At 51.6% G+C, this 20,881-nt stretch overlaps 2 protein-coding genes across 3 annotated transcripts in view; both read right to left on the bottom strand.

The window, feature by feature from the left end:
• Positions 1-9,783, bottom strand: part of Megf8 (multiple EGF like domains 8) — a 48,672-nt gene extending 38,889 nt beyond the window's left edge. For both annotated transcript variants that reach the window (XM_026786472.1, XM_005361151.2), the window contains exons 1-5: positions 8,891-9,783; positions 2,525-2,688; positions 1,711-1,917; positions 746-926; positions 574-662 (exon numbers count right to left, since the gene is read on the bottom strand). In XM_026786472.1, coding sequence (XP_026642273.1) covers positions 574-662; positions 746-926; positions 1,711-1,917; positions 2,525-2,688; positions 8,891-9,077 — 828 coding nt within the window. In that variant the 5' untranslated portion in view covers positions 9,078-9,783. The remainder of the gene's footprint in view (positions 1-573; positions 663-745; positions 927-1,710; positions 1,918-2,524; positions 2,689-8,890) is intronic.
• A 700-nt stretch (positions 9,784-10,483) lies between these two features.
• Tmem145 (transmembrane protein 145) overlaps positions 10,484-20,881 on the bottom strand; it is an 11,094-nt gene continuing 696 nt past the window's right edge. Inside the window, exons 2-15 of the mRNA XM_005361149.2 lie at positions 20,444-20,518; positions 20,250-20,327; positions 20,084-20,170; positions 19,905-20,006; positions 19,731-19,815; positions 19,562-19,633; positions 19,188-19,256; positions 18,778-18,858; positions 18,603-18,681; positions 18,376-18,469; positions 17,674-17,846; positions 15,359-15,479; positions 11,777-11,983; positions 10,484-11,285 (exon numbers count right to left, since the gene is read on the bottom strand). Of these exons, the coding sequence (XP_005361206.1) occupies positions 11,031-11,285; positions 11,777-11,983; positions 15,359-15,479; positions 17,674-17,846; positions 18,376-18,469; positions 18,603-18,681; positions 18,778-18,858; positions 19,188-19,256; positions 19,562-19,633; positions 19,731-19,815; positions 19,905-20,006; positions 20,084-20,170; positions 20,250-20,327; positions 20,444-20,518 (1,578 nt within the window). The 3' untranslated portion in view covers positions 10,484-11,030. The remainder of the gene's footprint in view (positions 11,286-11,776; positions 11,984-15,358; positions 15,480-17,673; positions 17,847-18,375; positions 18,470-18,602; positions 18,682-18,777; positions 18,859-19,187; positions 19,257-19,561; positions 19,634-19,730; positions 19,816-19,904; positions 20,007-20,083; positions 20,171-20,249; positions 20,328-20,443; positions 20,519-20,881) is intronic.

Here is a 20,881-nt window from a genome sequence, read left to right as displayed (position 1 = left end):
AGGCAGGGAGGCAGGGAGGCAGGGAGGCAGGCAGGCAGGCAGGCAGGCACACAGACATGAGACTCGAGAATAAAAACAGAGATGGTGACAGAGAAGCACTGAGAGAGTGAGGAGGCAGGAAAACAGAAATAGAAGTGAGCAACAGTGAGAAACAACCCCAGAGGAATGGAGACCAAGACAGAACAGGAGACCAAGAAATCAGACAGAGGAAAAAAGGCAGATTGATAGAGACACACATACACTAGGTTTGGTAGTATATGTCTCCAATCCCAGTATGAGAAGAAGGAAAATCAGGGGTTCAAGGCCACCCTGGGCTGTCCAAGACCCTGTCTCAAAAAAACGGAAGGAAGGGAAGTAGGCCGGCTGGCTGAGGGAAGGGGAAAAAGAAGAGGGGGCAAATGCAGAGAGGGAAGGAGAATAATAGCTATAGAAAGAAGGGGGAAGGGGCAAGAAAAGGAATCTCCGAATGAGCAAAAACAGAAACAAGGAGGAGCAGGTCACTGCACTGCTGGTAGCAGGGTGAAGGGGTCATGGGTGGGCAGTTCCCCAGTCAGGGCAGAGGAGGGTTCGTACCGGAGCAGGACTCAGGTCCCAGGACTCCCAGGCGTTTGTGGAGAAGTTGTACAGGACAAGGTCGCCCAGGGCCTTGTTAAGGTCCTGGCCTGTAAATGAGAAAGTGCAGTCAACCCCAGGCACAGGCTGACAGCCTCCAGACCCTTCAAACACCCACTCCCCAGCTGCTCACCTCCAAAGACAGCCAGCAGCCCAGGTGGGGACAGGAAGGCACCGGCTGCCCCAATTCGCGCAGAGAAGGCAGGGTCCCCAGCACTCACATTGTGCCACCAGCCAGCCCCCTGGTTCTCCCACAAGTGCAGGTCACAGGCTCGTCCAAGGAATCCAGGCTCACAGCGGCATGGTCCCAGGGTCTGGGATGAAGGGGACAAAAAGGTAAAAAGAAAGAGACCGAGATATGGGCCAGGGAACAAACAGAAAGAAACAGATTCAAGACAGCAAGGTAGAAAGAGAGACAGAAAAGGAAAGAATGTTCAAAGAAACATTCAGAAAGAAGGGGACAAGCAAGGGGACAAAGGAAAGGAACAGGCGACACAAAGATACATCTCAAGGAAGACAAGGTGGGGCAGAACAGACAGACCCATGGAAAACGCAAGGACAGACAGAAGAGGACACGCTAGTGAGGTCTGGGCCAGCTGAGCTCAGATCTCAGAGGTTGAGGAAAGGAGGGTTCTAAACACAATGCAGATCACAAGTTGGGGGTGTAGAGCTGAGGCATAAGGTTAGGGTGAAATGAAAGGAGCTCTGACAGGGAGCCACGTGTGGTCCAGAACTCAGGAGGCTGAGGGAGGAGGATCTCAAGTTTGAAGGCAGCCTAGTTACCAAATGAGAAGCTGTTTCAAAAACAATCAAAAATCATGGCAGAAACCCAAAGCCAAACAGAGGATGGAGGTATTATTACTCCTAGGTGATGGATGGCTAGAGATGAGCGCAGAGCCAGAACTGGGGTCTTGAAGGGAGAGGAGCAGGTGGAGGTGGGGTGGGGTTGAAGTCACAAGTCAGGGAAAGACCTGGAAGGAGAGGGGACTGGCTCCCAGAGCAGTGGGGAGGGGCGTGTCATGGTGGAACAAGGCCCCAGACGTGGCAAGTATGGTCACAGATCAGGATCCCAGGGAGGTTCAGTGGGGGACAGCTCACCGAGGCACAGGTGCCATGGCTGCCACAGTAGGCTGAGCATTCCTGCAGGCCACAGTCCGGACCTCCCCAGCCCGGCTCACAGACACACACTCCTGGTGACTTGCACTGTCCATGGTTCCGGCAGCCCCCAGGACACAAAGAGAAACGGAAGGAGGCGTTGAAACCCAGCAGGTTGTAGTTGGCATCGCTGAAAAGGTGGAGCAACATCTACAAGACAAGAGGACTGGGTACAACGGGTAGGCTGCACCCAGACAGTGGACACCGCCCCCCCTCGGGAGCCCACTGCCTTTCTTTGTCTGCCTCCTTTTGTTGTTTCTGAAAAAGAATCTCATCTAGCCCAGGCTGGCTTTGTGCCCATTATGTAGATGAAAATGACCTCCTATTTCTGATCCTCCTGTCTCTGCTTCCCCAGTACTGGCATTACAAGTGTGCGCAATCACACTCATTTTACAGTGATCAAACCCGGGGCTTTCTGAATGCTAAGCAAACACTCCACCAACTGAGCCCCAGCCCTGCATTATGTTCTGTGTGTACGTGGAGGCCTTTGTTTCGTTGTTGTAGCTGCTTTGGGACAGGGTTTCATGATGGAGCCCGGGCTGGTCTCAAACTCTCAGCAATCCTTCTGCCTCAGCCTCGTAAGCACATAGATCACAGGAATGCACCACCAACCCCTGCATTCTGTCTTTTTCCACCTTCCACTGTGTCTTCTCTGATATCCTCTGACTGGCTTTTGTTGTCCCTTCTGATCTCTTCCTAGGTGTGTGCTCCTCCTCTCCCTCACGTTCCCAAGAGATCCTGTATTCCCACCACTAACCTTGCCTGAGGAAGCCTCAATGGGTGGGGGCCGGGTGCTCCCACTCAGACTAGCAAGCAGTGGGCCTTGGGGTGAGTCACCATCATACACAAACAGGTAGTCATAAGTACACTCCGTGTCCAGGAAAAGGAAGTCCAGCAGGATTCGATGCTGAGGGCTCGGGGCTGAGAAGTAAGCACAGGGAGACAAGTTCCAACACGCTCTGCAAGGACCCATGCAGCCACCCTCTGACCCCAGCACACCTTATTCTGGGCAGCGATGTGAGGGTTCCAGAGAGCTCCTGTCTCACACAGCTGAGACAGACAGAAGCCAGGAGCTCGGAGGAAGGGCAGCCTCGGCTCTGCTTTGGGGATGAACGGCCACCGTCAATCAACTTGAAGAAACTCACAAAGCCCTTCTCATCCACAGCACAGTGTTCCTGACACCAGACGAGGCCCTAGGCAGGCTGTGTCAAGAGAATCCTGCCCCCCACCAGCACAAAGAACTCACCTCAAAGTACCCCAGGGCCCCTGCCCCACCTGCAGAGACCCTGCCTCTGCTTACTTTGATACTACATGCACTCAAGAAAACTAGACAGCTAGTCATCAAATCTGGCCTTTGCTCCTCAATGGCTACTAGCTGTGTGCCCTTGGGCAAGCTGCTGCCCTCGAGGACGGTTTTCTCACAAGTAACATACAGAGCTGCTAAGACTGTGGTAGAGCCAAGGTCTCTCTCTTTTCTAAAAATAATAAAAAATAAAGATTTATTTATTTACTATGTATACAGTGTTCTGACTCCACACCAGATCTCACTGTAGTTTCAAGCCACCATGTGGTTGCAGGAATTGAACTCAGAACCTCCAGAAGAACAGCCAGTGCTCTTAACCTCTGAGCCATCTCTCCAGTCGTGTTTTTTGTTTGTCTGTTTTCCTCTGTGAAGCCCTAGCCGTCCTGGAACTTGCTCTATAGACCAGGCTGGCCTTGAACTCAGAGATCCACCTGCCTCTGCCTCCCGAGTGCTGGGATTAAAGGCATGTGCCATCACTGCCTGGCATGTTTGTTTTTGAAACAGGGTCTCACTGTGCAGCCCTGGAACTCACTTTGTAGACCAGGCTGGCCTCGAACTCAGAGATCTGCCTGCCTCTGCCTCCTGAGTGCTGGGTTTAAAGGTGTGCACCACCACCACCTGGTAAGATATTTAGGCCTGCTTTGGGGATGTAGCTCAGGGGAAGAGTACTGTCCAACATGTCAGAGGCCCCAGGTTTCATCCCCTGTACTGAAAAACAAGGAAACTTTTTTTTTCCCTCCTAGAGACAACATTTCCTAAATCTTAGGCTGACTTCAAACTCTGCCTCAGTCTCCAGGATGCTGGGATTACAGACGTGTGCCATCACACCAACCCTCTCTCTGTCCCTCTCTCTTTTTCTCTCTCTCTCTCTTGCTTTCTGAATGTAAAGGTGAATGCTGGCTTGAGCTTGTATAGGTCTTGTTAAGATAGATATAGATACAGATATATATCTTATGTGTGTATGTATATGAATATATGTGACTTTATATAAAGCTGGGCAGTCATGGCTCATGACTCTAATCCCAGCACTCAGAAGCAGCAGAAAGCCGATCTCTGAGTTTGAGGTCAGCCTGGTCTACAGAGCAAGTTCCTGAATAGCCAAGGCTACACAGATAAACCCTGTTTTGGGGACACACACACACACTTAATTGAGCCCTTAATTCCCTGCCCTTGCACCTGGGAAGGGCCTCAGTGACTTGCCTGACCAATAGAAAGCAGAAGTGATCATCTAGGGCTCCTGAAACAGAGAAGCCTTCCACAATTCACAGTTTACCTTGGCATCCTAGACAGCTGGCTCCCTCTCCGAACACAGCTGTTATTCATGAAAAGCCAGAGCAACAAGGAAAAGTCACTGTGTGTTCCAGCTGACAGCCAACATCAAAGGGCAATTCTGAAAGGGGCCTCTTTGGAAGTCCGACAAAGTGGGAATACTAACGGCCACAGGTGAGCCAAGAAGTAGCTCCGCTGTGGAACTTGCCCTACAGCCCCCAGGGAGGGGCTGGGGGAGTGGTTCAGTTGTAAAATGAGTGTGCCTGTCACACACAGGAGGTTCCAGGGCAGGAGACTTTCTAGAACAGTGTGAGTAAAGGCCAAGCAGCCAGAAAGCATTGGGCTCCTCAGAATAGCTAAAGTTGGGGAGCGGATGTGCCGCAGCAGTAGAGCACTTGCCTAGTGTGTGCAAAGCTCCGGGCTCCCAACCATGTGCACCCGGGCTTGGCTGCACATGGTGCAACCCCAGTACGAGGCAGGGGCGGGGATCTCAAGTTTAAGGTCATCTCTGCCTATATTCCGGCACTCTGGAGTCTGAGGTAAGAGGATCAGGGGTTCCAGGCTTGCAGAGCTACATGACCATCTGAAAACCAACACAGACCCCTGGGGGATGGGAGTGCTCTCTCTTCTCAGGCCCGCTCTATCTTAACTACCTAGCTCACCTCAGTTTTCGGGGTCTTATGAGCCTTAGCTTCCTTGCCTATGAAATGGGAATAATTCTCCGAACAGACTAAAGCTGGTGGGAATTCTCAACAAGATGACTACAGTCTGCCAGCCCAGAGCTGGGATGTTCAGTAATGAGCCTCGCCTGGCCACTGGCCACTGCCCTGTCACTGTCCTCCCACATGTGGCCTGAGGTCATGCCCTAACATCATCTCTAACAGTTCTTCCCAACCTGACACCTGGCCCTGGCCCTCCTCTTCTCGAAAGGCTTTCACAGCTGCTGAGTCAGGAAAAAAAGCCAGCTCCTTGACCTGGCATTTGGAACTTGACCTCATCTCTCAGACTGCCACCAGAGCGGTCAGGTGTGGTGAACCAGGTCTGGAATCCCAGCTCCATGGGGAACCGGGCCTCTGCACAATCTGCTGCTTTATCTTTGGAGGCCTCCTCCAGGAAGCCAGCCCTGATGGTCCAGGGCTGGGTTAGGAGCCTCTCTTTGGGATTCCCACACACCAGACTGTCAAGTGTCGGGACTATCTGTGTCTAGGGCTATTGCCCCGCAGTCTAGGAGGACGATAGGACAGGACCAGGACCTGAGCCTAATTGCTTCCCAAAGACTGCCTTGGCACAAGGCCTGGCACTGAGCAAGGCTAAGCAGTCGCTGGATGAGAGACAGAAGAGACACATGGTGACACACATGATTACATGACTGGTTAGGCAGGAGTGGAAGGACTGTGCTCAAGGCCATCCAGAGCAACACAGCAAGAGCTTGCCTCAGAAGCAGAAATAGGAAAAAAAAAAAACAAAAAAAACCCCACAAATCATACTGACTAAACAGGTTGTATACATGTATTGAGCAATATACATTTATATACATATATGTGTATAACAACAATTAATATTTACAAGAGGGCTATGAATTTTTTTAAACATATATTTATTTATTGTGTATATAGTGTTCTGTCTGCATGTATGCCTGCAGGTCAGAAGAGGACACCAGATCTCATTACAGATGGTTGTGAGCCACCATGTGGTTGCTGGGAATTGAACTCAGGACCTCTGGAAGAACAGTCAGTGCTTTTAACTTCTGAGCCTTCTCTCCAGCCCCGAGAGCCATGAATTTGAAAGAGAACAAGGAAGGGTATAAGGGAGTTTGGAGGCGGAAAAAAGGTAACAGGGAAACATAATTGTAATATCAAAAAATAAAAGTCTGGACTAGAGAGATCTCTCATCAGCTTAGAATGCAACAAGTTCAATTCCTGGCACCAACATGGGGGCTCACAACTATCAGCTTCAGAGATCTGACACCCTCTTTTGACCTTAGGCACCAGGCACACACACACCATACATACATACACCCAGGTGAAACACTCAAATAAGAATAAAATAAACTAAAAAACAAACAACAACAAACACTACTACAAAGCCAGGTGTAGTGAGGGGTCCCTATAACTCCAACATTTGGAAAACAGAATTAGGGTCATCATTGGCATGTGCCAGAGCATCCTGAGCTACGTGAGACCCTGTCTCAAAAAACAAAAGACCAAGTTGGGCAGTGGTGGCGCACATCTTTAATCCCAGCACTCAGGAAGCAGAGCCAAGAGGATCTCTGTGAGTTCAAGGCCAGCCTGGTCTACAGAGTGAGTTTCAGGACAGCAAGGGCTACACAGAGAAGCCCTGTCTCAAAAAAGAAAAGACTAAAACAAAAGAAGAGGAGGAAGACAAAGAGGAAAGACAGACAGACAGACAGACAGACAGACAGACAGACAGAGAGAGAGAGAACCATTCTCTCTGGCTTTGATACCACATACAGATTCCTGACCAGAGCCTGGGGATATAACATATACATCCCCACCATGGTCTGGAGATTGCACAAGAACTATTCAGCAAAACCAAGAATCTAGATCTCCCAGAATCTCACCAGCCTTCACCAAACAATCCATTCCATCTGGGACCCAAAACAAGTGCATCTTTGTCAAGAGCCATTTAGTTGGAGGCTGGCTCACCATTTGCCTCCCTCCCAAAACTCAAGGTCTCTAGTTTCAACCCAACTCCAGCCCAGAAAGAAATCTGACCCCCAAGCCCCGCCTCCTGCCCAGCCCTTGGTGGAAACCCGATGCTCCTACTCCAGAGGATGCTGGGAAGTCTAGGACCAGACAAAATACAAGCATGGTATAAGAAGTGAGTATGCCAGGCATGGCACACTCCTATAATCCCAACACTAGGGAGTCTGACGTAGGAGAATTTTTAGTTTACGGCCAAGCTGGGCTACAAACAATAAGCAACCAGCCCATTTAGACTTTTGAGGTTATATTTGAAACAGGGTCTACTATATAGCCCAGGCTAGCCTCTAACCTGGGCTCTCCTGGCCTCAGTCTCTCAAGTACTCAGATGACAAGCTTGCATCAACATTTTTACCTAAGACACTGGTTCTCAGTGGTGAGAGATGCCTCCCACACCCACATTCAACCAGTTGGCTCCCATCTCATTGGGGAAAACCCACAGACATCTCTCCCAGCAGGGTTCACACCTCGACCTCTTTAGCCTCTGCCCCACTTGGGAACTCACTGTTTCCACACACCAAGTCTCTAGTTTGTCACCCTCCACCCAGGCTCTGGCTGACAAAAATGCCTGCTCTAACCCATTTAGTAGACAGTCCTCTGGTACCCCCAATACCACTGCCAATATAGCCTTCAAGGACCTGCTCTGGCTCCTTCTCACCTCCCAGTCTACTATGCTAGACAAACATAGACAGAGATCCTAAGACATACTTCCCTCGTGTCCTGATAGAGGCTGGTCACTTTCATACCCCAGTAAACGCCTATACGCACTCCAGTGCTGTTCCTGTGTACCTTCCAGCAGAGTCCTGTCCTTCCCCTAGGCCTAGTCACTAACTCCCATTTCCCCCTTCACCTTAGACCTGAACACTGTCTCGTTGTGCACACAAGGTCCTGATAGCAATGCCCATCCCACCATGCAAATCTCCAGACAGGTCTGAGCTATAAAGTGAGAGAGCCTGTCAAAAACAAAACGAAACCCTCAAAGCTGAGGCGATGTCTCAGAGGATAAAGACCAAAGTTCAGGTCCTTAGAATCTACACAAAGCCTGATGCAACGGTGCATGGCTGCAGTGCAGGCATACTTACGTTAAGAGGGTGAGCAGAAATGAGAGGATGCCCAGAAGGGCCAGGCAGGCAATTGTGGACAAGAAATCCTGCCTTAGCTGAGCATAAGTGGTGCACACCTTTAATCCCAGCACTTAAGAAACAGAGGCAGGCAGATCTTTATGAGTTCGAGGCCAGCCTACAGAGCGAGTTCCAAGACAGGCTCCAAAGCTACACAGAGAAACCCTGTCTCAAAAAAACAAAAGAAATCTAGCCATTGTTGGACTAGCTGGACCACAGCCTGCAAGCCACTCTAATAAATCTCCTTTCTATATAGATTCACTTGTAAGTTCTTCTCTAGAGAACCTTGACTATACCACCACACCAGACATCCAGCACATTAAATATCTGACTCTTTCCATTTTAACTTAGAGGTAAGTACTAACATTATGCCCATTTGGAGTAAAGGAAACTGAGCCTTCAAAACTAATCTGTCCAAAGTCACAAAACTCGTATGAAATAGAGACTAGATCCTAAGGCCTTAGAGTCCAAGTTTTTCAAGTGAGGAAAAATACCCCTCTCTAATACTCCTCGTTGTACTGTCAATCTGACTCTTTGTATATTCCATCCTATCAGCGTTAGGGCCCAGACTGGCTGCAACCCTGTATGTTCAACATTTTACAGCAAAAGTCCCAGAACGGAGCCGGGCTCTAGGAATGTTCTGAGTGAATGAACGCATAAATGAATGAACCAGAGAACAAGTGAGTGACCCACGCGGCCCCACTCACCCTCGATAAGCCACTCGCAGTTGCCATTTACGCTGTAGTTGCCCGCACCATCCGTCACGAAGCCTGGCGCCTCCCGGAGCACCTGTCGCTGCCCCTTGCAATCACCCGCCAGGACCCTGAGGGTCAGGGGCTCCAGCACTGCCAAGGCCAGTGCCAGGGCCACGGCCAGAGCTCGGCCCAAGGCCATCGCCGCCTCCCGCCCAGACTCTAAGAGACGGGAGGGCCGTGAAGACCTGGAGAGGACCCTCTACGGGAGTGAGGCCCTGAGGATGCAATCTTTATAGCATGTGTAGCATGGCCTTGTAGTCCAGTGGTGTACCAGCGACGCAGTCTGGGCCAAGGAAAGAGCCTCTGTTGATGGGCTCTTGAAGCCGAGGGGAGGGCCCTATAGACCCATGGAAGGCCCTGGACACCGAGTCGTTGTGGATAGGGCAGACCTCTAGGGACCGTAGGGGTCCCCTATAGACACGAGCCCCCATAGGGGGTCGACCCCATAAACGGTGCCCAACAATTAGACTCAGGCTACTGCAAGGCCAAAACAGACCGTAAAGGCAGTCCCCAGGAGCGACGTGCTCTACAGAGCAGCAGGATCCTCCGTAGCGGGTGCGGGCCGGGACTCCCGGAGCGACCCCTCCAGGCGGGGGCGGGGCGCGAACCGGTGCCAGGGGCGGAGCCTGCCTTCAGGGTCCCGGCCCGGATCCCTTGGGTTTACTCTTCTGCTTACCCACCCGCGCCTCCCTCCGGAGCCGGATGGGCTAGATCAGAGAGACCTAGGGACTCCCGGGCCAGAGCGGCCTGGGGGTAAGGGTGGGGGACCGGAGGAGAGGGTGAGGGGGCGGGAGCCGCGCTGCCTCTGCTAGAACGCCAGGCTAGGAGGAGGCGAGAGGATGCAGAGTGGCGGGTCAGAGCGGCCCTCGGAGGACCACGGAGCGCCTAGCCCCACCCCTTCTCTGGGAAGACTTCCGGAAACTTTCCCTCCCATCTGGTCCCAGCCGCTTGCGCAGCAGGGAACGGGAATCCAGCGCAGAGAAAATTACGCATGCGCATTGCTGAGAGTATAACCCCAAACAGCGTTGAAAGAAAGTTAACTGCCAGTCAGCGGTTGAGCAAAGCTTGTGCCACTGGAGGGCGCCTCTATCTCTGATGTAAAAGTGAAGGCTAAAAATAAAGGAGCGGTAGAAAGCTGTGCTAGATGGTTATTTTCTGTGCTCCAGATTCAGTATCAACATAAATATCAGGTTATGCAGGCTCGGGCTTCCAGACTCAAAATGCTATTTAATAAATACACTGAGACCCCTGGGGCTTAAAATGTTTCTAAGCACCATCAAGACAGAAAAGAAGCTGGAGAGACGACTTAGCAGTTTACAGCACTTGTTGCTCGTGCAGAGGATCTGGGTTCCATTCCCAGCATCTTCATAGTGCCTCACAACTATCTACTAGGGCATCCAACGACCTCTTCTGGCCTTTTCCTGCACGAGGTACGCACAATAGTACACTGACATACATGCAGGGAAAACACTCATAAATAAGCCTTTTATTAAAAAAATTTAAGATGGAAAAGAAGCCATGTTATAGAGAAAAAAAACAACTAAACTCAACGAATCCTCTTTATTTGGCAAGAAGAGAAAACGTCTTTCTGCCAGGGGCCATGGGAAGGTCCCTGGCATAGGGACGGACAAAGCACTGGTCCGAGGTCACAAAACCCAGAGAGGGTTTCAAAGTAGAGGCCAGCTTCACAATATCCGTCCCTGAACAGTGGCTCGAGGGTCGCAGGGTCCTGGAGAGTCACGGACAGGGTCCAGGCGGTCGTCACGGGTGTTCCGGAGTCCAGCAGGGTCAGAGGTCTCGGAGGGGGTCAGGGGGACGGAGATCACGGAAGAGCGGGAGTCCAGATTCCGGAGCCGTTCGGGGCAGGGGCTGAGGGAGGGGACGCGGAGAGCGGCTCCCGCGGGACCGTTTGGCACAAGAGGGTAAGGGGCAGGACACAGCGCACCCTACCTGGGTGCGGGGTATGGGAAGGGTGAGGGGTGGGGCACCTGGCACGGCCGAGCCCTTGGGCCGGGAAAGAGAAGGGTTTCCGGAGCCCAGCAGGGGCCCGGTGCGCCGCCCGTGGGGCAGAGGAGGGGCAGGGTAGGGATGCTCAGACCGGGGGTGCAGGGCCCCCGGCCGTGTGCATGCTGAAGTATTCGGTGAAGCCGGTGTGCGGCGCAGCCGTCTGGGGTACGAGCGGCTGGTAGGACGGCGTCGGGCCATCCCAGCCCGAGTCGACCGCCTTGGGGTACCGAGCGGAAGGGGGCGGGGAGGCTGCGCCGGGCTCCGCCGTGGTCACCACGCGGCCCCTCGGGGCAGCTGCCGCCGCCGCCGCCACCGCTGTCTCCTCCACCTGCTTCCCGGCCTGGGATGGGGGGTCAGGGTCAGAGGTCGCCTGGGACCCTCGGGGGAGCAAATGCGGCCCCGAAGGCCCGTCCCCCTCCCCCTAGAGGACTCCCACCACCCCAAGTATGGACGCACGTGTCAGTCAGGGAAGGAGTGGGTGGTTGGGCGCCTGGGCAGCGGGGCCAGATACTCAAGGGGTGGCGTCGGGGTGCGCCGGGCAAACTCTGGCGGCGGTGGGGGAGATGGGGACCAGCCTCGGAAGGCGGGCGGCGGGGGCACGGCGCGGGGCGTCCTCGGGGGCGTGCGCAACAGCGCCAGAACCCAGTCGGGTAGGGTGGGCGCGGGCGCCGGGGGACGGTCAAGTCGGGGTGTCGGGGCACGGGGAGTGCGGAAGGCCAGGGGTGGGCTCAGGCGCCAGGGTGCAGGGGGAGGCGGCGGGGCGGGGAGCGGGGTCAGGTACTCCAGGGGCGGCGCCAGCAGCTCCTCGGACGCCGGGGCTGCGGGGCTTACAGAGGAGGTGGGCGGGGGGATGGAGAAGAGCTCCGTGAAGTTGGGCACCGAGTCGCTGATGAACGTCACGTTTCCATAGACGTGCTGCGGGAACGCCTTATCTGCGGATTGACTCCCTCCGGGTCCAGACACCCCAGCCGAGGCGATCTGCGAAGTTCGTACATGGTATGGGAAGTTCTTGTTGGCCGCGGATGGGCGAGTCATGATCTGAGAGAAAGAAGACAGGTTTGAGAAGCGGTGTCCAGGCCCCATAAAGTTTAGAGAACTAGATGATTGCCCTCCACTTGACCTCTCTGTGTGACTCCTGAACCTCAGACTGCATTAGGCACCAGTGGGGTGTCTATCTGCATTTTGACCTTTCCCCTCAACACACCTCTAATTACTTTGCTGGGTGTGCCCTCCATCACAATCCTGACTACTAGGTCTGACTAGGTCATGGGTTAAGGACAGTATCCTGTGCTGTCCAGTACAATAGCCACTAGCTACATATGGCTTAAATGGAATCAAAGTAAATGTAAAGTTGTTTCTCTGTTATGCTATTTTGCCTACGTTCAAGTGCTCCTTAGGCACCTTATTGGAGAGCATAGAAAAAAACTACCATTCTTTCAGGTGTCTTGTTTTTGAGAGGGTCTCCTGTAGTCCAGACTTGCTGCTTAGCTAATGATGACCTTGAACTCCTGACCCTCTCCCAAAGGCCTAATCTCCCCTCCCACACACACACACCCTTCTAGAATTGGATTATGGTTGTTCGACACCATGCCCAGCCTTAGAATATGTCCATAAACACAGGAAGTTCAATTAAACATCAGTTCATAGGCTCTTCAGAATGTCACCTCCTTAAAAGCAGGAATTGACTTTTTCCTTCCTCTTCGGAGACAGTCTACGATACCATCCTCCTGCCTCGGCCAAGTGCTTCCATTATAAGCATTTACCACCACAGTTAGCTCAGACCTTGACTTTTCTAATCCCTGTTAAATCCCAAACTGAATCTAGAGCAGTGTCTAGCTCTCAATAAATACTGGCTGGATTTTTCCAGGATACTGGTGATGCTTCTAGATCTGTCTCTGCCGCCATACTCAACCTCACTAAGGCTGCGCTGGACAGTGTGAGCTGTGGGGAGCCAGAGCTGCAGCGATGCTGAGCTAAACACACATTTCAGAAGGAAGCTAGCTGACTGTGGTGAAATGACAGCAAGAGCACTTGTCTTGTGTTCCGAGCCGGTGTCGCTGCTCTTGGCTCCATCCCTTGCTAAGTGTGGATCTGGGGCACGTTGATTAAACTGAGCCTCACCAGCCACCAAGATTACAGTGCCTATCTGGAAAGATGAGAGGGCAGAAATGCAAACCACTGGTGTGGAGCCTCCTGCATGGTGGGTTCTCGGTGTTTCTTTCTAGCCCTTTCTGACTTCCTGCTGAACCTCAAGGTACACTCCCCAGGGAAGGTGAGTGGGTCTGCATTTACGCTATGTCCTGAGGTGGAGGATAGTGGACCTGATCCCTTCCCTGGAGTTGAGTGTGTTGTAAATGGTAGGTCCCCAGGGTTAAAGCTAGAACCCTCAAGGGTACCTGTTTGTTTATTTCGTTTTGTTTTCTTTTGAGACGCGGTCTCATATAGCCCAGGCTAACTTCAAAAATTATATTTTTCTATATTATTTTTTTCTGCTGTTATTTCTGTAGGAGGGTGACCTTGAACTCCTGATCCTCCTGCCTCTAGTTCTCCAAGTTCTGAGATTACAAGCATGTGCTATCACACCAAATTTAACAATGCCTATTTGGGTGCTATCTCCCACGTGCGACCTATCTGCCAGAGAAGAACAGGATTCAAAGTGCACATTCTGCTACCAAAGGCCATGAAACCCCAGCAAACCATCTCCTTTTACAGAGCTCAACTTCTACCCTCTGTATAGTACACATGATGACTCCTGGGCTGTCCGGCAACTGAACAAGAAAGCCAGAAAAGAAATCCATATGTATATTTCTAGCAAGAATCAGGCTAGAGCCTGGCATGCTGGCGAAGGCCTGTAATCTTGAACTCAGAAGGCCAGGACAAGAGGATTGTTGGGATGCCAAGGGCAGTCAGGGCTACACAGCAAGATTCTGTTACAAAAAGGGGGTGGGGCTTGGGAGGAGGAATGGGGAAAGGAAGGAAGGAAAGAAAACAGAAAAGAAAGAGAAGCAGGCTGGTTGGAAACACGTGCCCAGGCATAATTGATGGGTGCATGTATTAATACTGTGAGCCACGTGCAGTGGTACATATGTGTAACCCCAACTTCAGCACTCAAAAGACCAAGGGAGGAGAATTAATGCAAACTTGGACCAGCCTGACCTACACAGTGAGACTATCTTAAAAAATAAATCTCCAGCCGGGCCATGGTGGTGCATGCCTTTAATCCTAGCACTCAGGAGGCAGAGGCAGGAAGATCTCTGTGAGTTGGAGGCAAGCCTGGCCTATAGAGCAAGTTCCAGGACAGCCAGGGCTACACAGAGAAACTCTGTCTCACAAAAACAAAAAATAATAAACCTCCAACCAGGTGTGGTGGCACACAACTTTGATACACACATTCAGTAGGCAAAGGCAGGCAAATCTCTGAGTTCTAGGCTAGCCTGGTCTATACAGCGAGTTCCCATCAGCCTAGTGAGCACCTGTCTCAAAAAACAACCTTTCATGCACACACAAACTACTGAGTAAGTGAATATGAGAACTGTCATCAAGAAAAGGAGATAGGATGTGAATTAGGACAAATAACAGCTAAAAACAAGCCTAGCAGTGGTGGTACATACACAGCCTTAATCCCAGAGCTCGGGAGGCAGAGGCAGGTGGATCTCTGAGTTTGAGGCCAGCCAGATCTACAGAACTGGTTCCAGGAACCCTGCCTGACTCGAAAAAAACAGCAAAAACAAAACAAAAACCTAACTAACAGATAAGGCTAAGATCTTCATGCCTAGGTCTGATGTAAACACCAGTTAGATCTAGGCTCCCAAGAGTCCCAGCCTGTCCTGTCTAGCTGGAAGAATGGGGAAGGGAGAGAAAGCAGAGAAGACACCAAGGGCTTTAGGTGGGTAGTGATGGCACAAACAGAAACATTAAAGCCTGGGGACACAGAGTCAAGGAAAAAAGAGGGGCAAAAAGGGTGTGTGTGAAGAAGTCAGGAGAAAGGACAGAGAAGGAGGGCTCTGGGGGACATGGTAGTGTACCCAGCAGGCAGAGAGTGCCTTCCAGTGACTAAGGAATAAATGCAAGGGAGATAGACCAACAGTGGTGCCACAGGCCTGTAATCCCAGCACTCAAGAAACTGAGGCTCCTAGTTGCAAGACTGACTGGATTTCATAGCAAGCCCATCTCAAAAAATAAAAACAGGACAGGCCTTCCAGGTCTCGCACATCATTCGGCGTTCAGTTCCCACCCCACTTTGATAGCCGTTCTCACCAGAAACACGCCATGGGCATACAAGTGGACACACTCCGATAGCCACTCTCACCAGAAACACGCCGTGGGCATACAAGTGGACACACTCTGATAGCCACTCTCACCAGAAACACGCCGTGGGCATACAAGTGGACCCACTCCAATAGCCGTTCTCACCAGAAACACGCCGTGGGCATACAAGTGGATCCCCAGCTGGATGCCGTTGACGATCTTCTCTCGGGCCCACTTCGGGATCCCAAAATTGGCAATCAGGGCCATGACAGGGACAGCAAAGAACCTGTAGGGAGGGTTAGAGTGGATAGCTACCAGTGCCCCCACCCATGTCCCCACCTCCCCTGCCATCATTCACAGGCGCCAAGAGATCCCAAACTAGAGAATGGCCAGAGTAGCCTTTGAAAGCCAGATGTTGAAATTCCAGTGGACAAAGTCTAGGCTAGCCAGGCGATGGTGGCGCACGCCTTTAATCCCAGCACTCAGGAGGCAGAGGCAGGCGGATCTCTGTGAGTTCGAGACCAGTCTGGTCTACAGAGCTAGTTCCAGGACAGGCTCCAAAACCACAGAGAAACCCTGTATCGAAAAAAAAAAAAATTCTAGGCTGAATTTCTTTCAGTGCCACACCAGCCCAACCCCGGCATTTGATAAGACATCCATAGATATCCTGTGGTTGAGTTAATAACAGTAGCAATTAAGGACTTTTGTATGTTTCCAAACATTTTATATATAAGAGCTCATTTAACTCTTATGCTAGGTCCAGGAAACAAGTAAGGTTTTCGTTTCCAATAGCAGATGAGAACGCAAAGGCCTTGTCTGAGATCAAACAGTGTGGACATTTCAGAGCTGCGATCTGCACCCAGTCTAGCTTGGAATCTGCCCTCTTTACATTAACATTGTTGAACAATAGTAACTGAAGTTTGTGTTTGTTTTTTGTTTGAAGTTTTATTTTAAAGATTTCTTATTTCTTGTGTTTGTGCCACAGTGTGCAGGGGCCTTCAGAGGCCTTCAGAGAGCATAGAATGTGAAGCTGGAGTTAGAGGCCATTGTGAGCAGCCTTGTGTGATTACTGGAAACCAGCCTGACCCTCTGGAAAAGCAACAAACACTCTAAACTGCTGAGCTTTTTCTACCTCTTTGTTTTGTTTTCTGAGACAGGGTTTCTCTGTGTAGCCCGGGATGTCTTGGAACTCACTCTGTAGACCAAGCTGGCCTCGAACTCAGAGATCTTTCTGCCTCTGCCTCCCAAGTGCTTGAATCAAAAATTTCGCACCACCACCTACCTCCCAAAAGTGCTGAGATTTTTGACATAGGGTCTTATATAGCCTGGGCTAGCCTTGAACTGCTATGTAGGTGAGTTTGTTTGAACTCCTGATCTTCCTGCCTCCACCTTCCAGGTTCTGGCATGTATAGCTATTAAGTGAATTTTTATTGAACTCTTACTGTGTGAAAGACACTAAATCTTCATATATTTTCAAATGCTCAAGATAACCTTCTGAAGGGGATTTTGGTGACAACCTTGTCTTATGAAGCAATATGACAAATTCTTTTTGTTCCTGTTGTTGTTTGTTTGTTTGTTGTTGAGACAGGATTTTTCTGTATAACCACCCTAGCTGTCCTGGAACTAGCTCTTGTAGACCCCAGTTGGCCTCAAACTCAGATCCACCTGCCTCTGTCTTCCCAAGTGCTGGGATTAAAGATGTGCCACCACCGTCCAGCGAAAAGTTATTTGTGAAATATTTATGGTTTGTCAGACAATGGTGGCGCATGCCTTTAATCCTAGCACTCGAGAGGCAGAGGCAGGCATATCTCTGTGAGTTTGAGACTACCAGGTCTACAAAGTGAGTTCCAAGATAGCCAGGTTACATCAAGAAACCCTGTCTTGGAAACCAAAAAGAGTCTGATGTAGCTCAAGCTGGACTTGAACTCCTGATCCTCCAGCCTTTGCCTCTCCAATAGTAAGATTGAAGGCATGAGCCACCATGCCCAGCTCAGTGAAAGACTTTATTACTTTGTTTGTTTGTTTACTTTTTCTTTTTCTTTTCTGGGGGTTGGAGGGTTGAGACAGGGTTTCTTTGTGTAGCTGTGGCTGTCCTAGAACTAACTCTGGCCTTGAACTCACAGAGATCTGTCTGCCTTGCCCTCCTCTGCCCCCCAGTGCTGGGAGTAAAGTGTGTGCTGCGACACCACCCAGCTTGACTTTTTAAAACACTTCCTCACCATTTTACTTTGGGAGAGTAACTTTTTTTCTAGATCTTCAAGGAAACTTCACCCACCCCTGGAAACAGGGTTTTTCTGTGTAGCTCTGACTGTCCTGGAACTTACTCAGAGATTCTCCTGCCTCTTCCTCCCCGGTGCTGGGACTAAAGGCATGCACCACCACTGTCCTGCTCCAACCACTTCTCTCAAAAGCCCCTTTCCTTCCTGAGAATGCTTTCAGTTGTGGGGAGAGGCAGGTTGGGGTCCCCCACCATGTCTCACCAGAGAGTGTAGGCAGCAAAGAAGGGCACATAAAAGGGCTGCTTCTCAGGAAAGTGACGAAGGGACACCAGCACAGCATAGCAGAACCACACATAGGCTGCCACCTGCAGCCCGATGAGCCCGTAACCAGCTGGAGATTCGTATGTGTACAGAACCTGGCCTGGATCAAAGAACTGAACCCATAGACAGGGTTTGTCATAGCCCTGGCCTCTGACCCCGAATCCTACCACAGGGATAGAGACAAGGGCAACTAGGGATGTGGTTAGAATCCTACATAGGTACATAAGGAACCTACAGCAACTACGCATGCTCACCATGGGGCTAAATACTATAACTCCACTGACACAGTGAAGGAGGCCCCATTGTCACCCCCACAAAGGTGACATAAAGCCTCTAAAGAGCCCTGAATGTAGTTAAGATACCCCTAACTTTTCACAGGAGGAAACAGGCCCCTAAGTAGGGGTGGGAATGGCCAGCTATCAAGTAGGGGAGCCTAAATAAAGCTAGGTCCCTGACTCTTCAACATGGAGCTTGACTGTGATAGACAGAGAGGAGGAGGAGGAAAGCTAACCAGAGGGAGGAATCACTGAAAGACAGATGGAAAGGCGGAAACGCAGAGTGGGAGAGAAGAGGATGCTCTGTGGGGAGGGGCAGGAGACAGGGCAACAAGGAGAGGGGCTGGCAAGAACCTTGGACACTCACTTCTGCCTCATAGGTGAGCAGCACCACATGGGTGAGGGTGTACAGGGTCATGTACACAGACAGCTTCACGGAGCCCGAATGGCTGATGCGGCCTCTGGCAAGCAGGCCGTGAGGGGAGACAGCAGGATGGATGCTGTCAGGGAAGAGGGAGCAGCCACACCCCCCCCTCCACCTCCCGGCCCTGCTCCCCAGCCCAGCCACCCATTGAGTAATCCCTGCCCGGGCACCGTGTCACTGTGAATCCCTTCCCCAGCAGGATGAGTGTGAGCAGGAAGATGAGGAAACTGGAGGAGAAGAGCAGCTTGGCTGGGAAGGGAAGAGAAGATGGCTCGGCATGGGCTCGGCGAGGTCAGCAGACCCCGAGGAGGTTTCTGCCCTCCCTTGGCTCTGGTCTATTCTCACCCAAGATCTTCAGGCTCCCATTGCCAATGCCATCCGTGGCATACTGGCCCCAGTAGATGCAAAAGAACAGGAGGCTCAGAACTGGGAGAGATGAGAGGCCAGGGGGGGGGGGACAGGACAAAAAACAGCTTTGGGATATCATTATCTGCAAGCACTATGATCCAAATGTCTGACCCTCTGCCACTCCCACCAGAAGTCTGGAATATCTGTTACTGCACCCTGCTAGGAAACTATGGAGGCCGTGGCCCCAGCCTCTCCTCCCTCAGACCCAACGCCAGATTACAGCATCTCTTTCCTCAGACCTAAAAGTGCAGATGGAAGTCCTCCTCCCTCAGGCCCAGGAGGCCATGCCCTCCTCCCAAGGCTGCCTTCTCAGAGAACCCAACATCTGGGGTATTTCCAAACCTCACCCTCTACTCCTGCTGCAACCATGAACATTTTATAAGTCGTGTGGAGCAACTGACGGCCTTTCAGCAAATCTAAGAAGGAAACAGGGAAAGTTGTACACAGGTGGAGGAGGGGCATTTTCCTATCTCGGCTCTCCTGCCTCCCCTTCCCCTCCCACCCACCCCCTCTCTCCTTGCTTGTTTTTGTTTTGTCTTGAACCAGGGTTCCTCTGTGTAGCTCTGGCTATCCTGGAACTAGCTCTGCAGACCAGGCTGGTCTCGAACTCACAGAGATCCACCTGCCTCTGCCTCCCGAGTGCTGGGATTAAGGGTGTGTGCCACCACCTCCCATCTTCTCCCACTACTCTTAACTCTCCCACCACATACGTTGTACTCACATCCAAAGTAACAAGAGAGGATGAAGATGAGGGTGAAGATGAGAAGAAAGGTCACATCTGTCTCCAGGATCCCTAGGATTCAGTGGAAGGGACAGGAGAAGGCTTTTTGAGTGGACATCTCTAACTGCTCCTTGTTTCCATCTGTCCCGTTCCTCCAATAGCTGCTCACCGAATTCATCTGCTGAAAAGTGCCGTGTCCAGAAGGACTTGCCATTGGTAAGGACCATCTCATACTCCAGCTGCAGTCCGTCTCCCTGTGGGCAGTGGAGAGGCCTGAGAAGGGCTCTGGGCAGGTAGTGAAGGGAGAGAGGAGAAAAGATAGATGGCTGCCCCAGCCCCTTACCCCACACTTGCTGAGTGCTATATACCACCATCTTTCACGCACAGAACGGAAGCTGCGGCCACTGGAGCAGCTCAGGTAGCGGGTTCCCTCCTCTGACACCACCTGGGGAGAAGCCAGAAGGCTGAAGCCTTGTCCTTGGTGCCACCAGGCACTCCCCACCCTGGCCTTTAGCACCGCACCTGACAGCCTGACCAGGCATACTGGGTGGTGAGATTGATGACTTGGTTGTTCTCGGGCCTGATCACAGACTCCTTAGCCAAGCAGTCCTGGGGCAAGGCAGGGACATGGTCACCCTCTGAATGGCCACGGCCTTCTGTCGTCCCCCCCACTCCTCACAGCCCTCACCTTGTCCCTTGCCTTGTACACGGCTGGCCACTGGGATGGATCATCAAAATAGAGGAGGATGTTCTGGCAGCACTTGGCCTGAAGACCCAGAGATTTGGCAGTTGGGGAGTCTTTACAGGAAGCTGGACAGCTTTTGCCTTGGAGGGCCAAGGTAGAGTCCAGCTTCAGCTTGGAGTGTGGCTAGGGAGACTCACCTCGGGGTATCGGAATCGGAAGTCCAGTCGGCCATAATCGGAGAGGAAACAAAATCTTGTCAGGAACACCCAGTCCTGGCAAAAGGACCCAGTGAGAGCCAAGTTCTTCAAGAACTCAGCTCGACCCTACCCACAGACCCTCAACTTTTCTTCCCTACCTAAGGCCATTTGGCTTCCCAAATACCACAAGGTGGCTAAGTCACCTCCAGAATTCTTTCCAGATTCATTTGCTGTGTGTCCAAATTCCTGCTCCCCTTTTTTTTTCTCTCAGATGTCCCTCAAGTTTCCTTCCCTCCTCCCCATCTTCCAGACACTAAAGAAGACCATGGATGGCCAGGTGCATATCTCTGCCACCATCTGTCCTGCACTCTTTCTCAGCTGCATTCCCCCAGTCTCTCTCTCTCTCTCTCTCTCTCTCTCTCTCTCTCTCTCTCTCTC

This window comes from Microtus ochrogaster, linkage group LG4 (genome assembly GCF_000317375.1).
Source record: "Microtus ochrogaster isolate Prairie Vole_2 linkage group LG4, MicOch1.0, whole genome shotgun sequence".
Taxonomy (NCBI): Eukaryota; Metazoa; Chordata; class Mammalia; order Rodentia; family Cricetidae; genus Microtus; species Microtus ochrogaster.
Note: the sequence above shows the minus strand (reverse complement) of the source record. Positions and strands in the feature narration are given on the sequence as shown.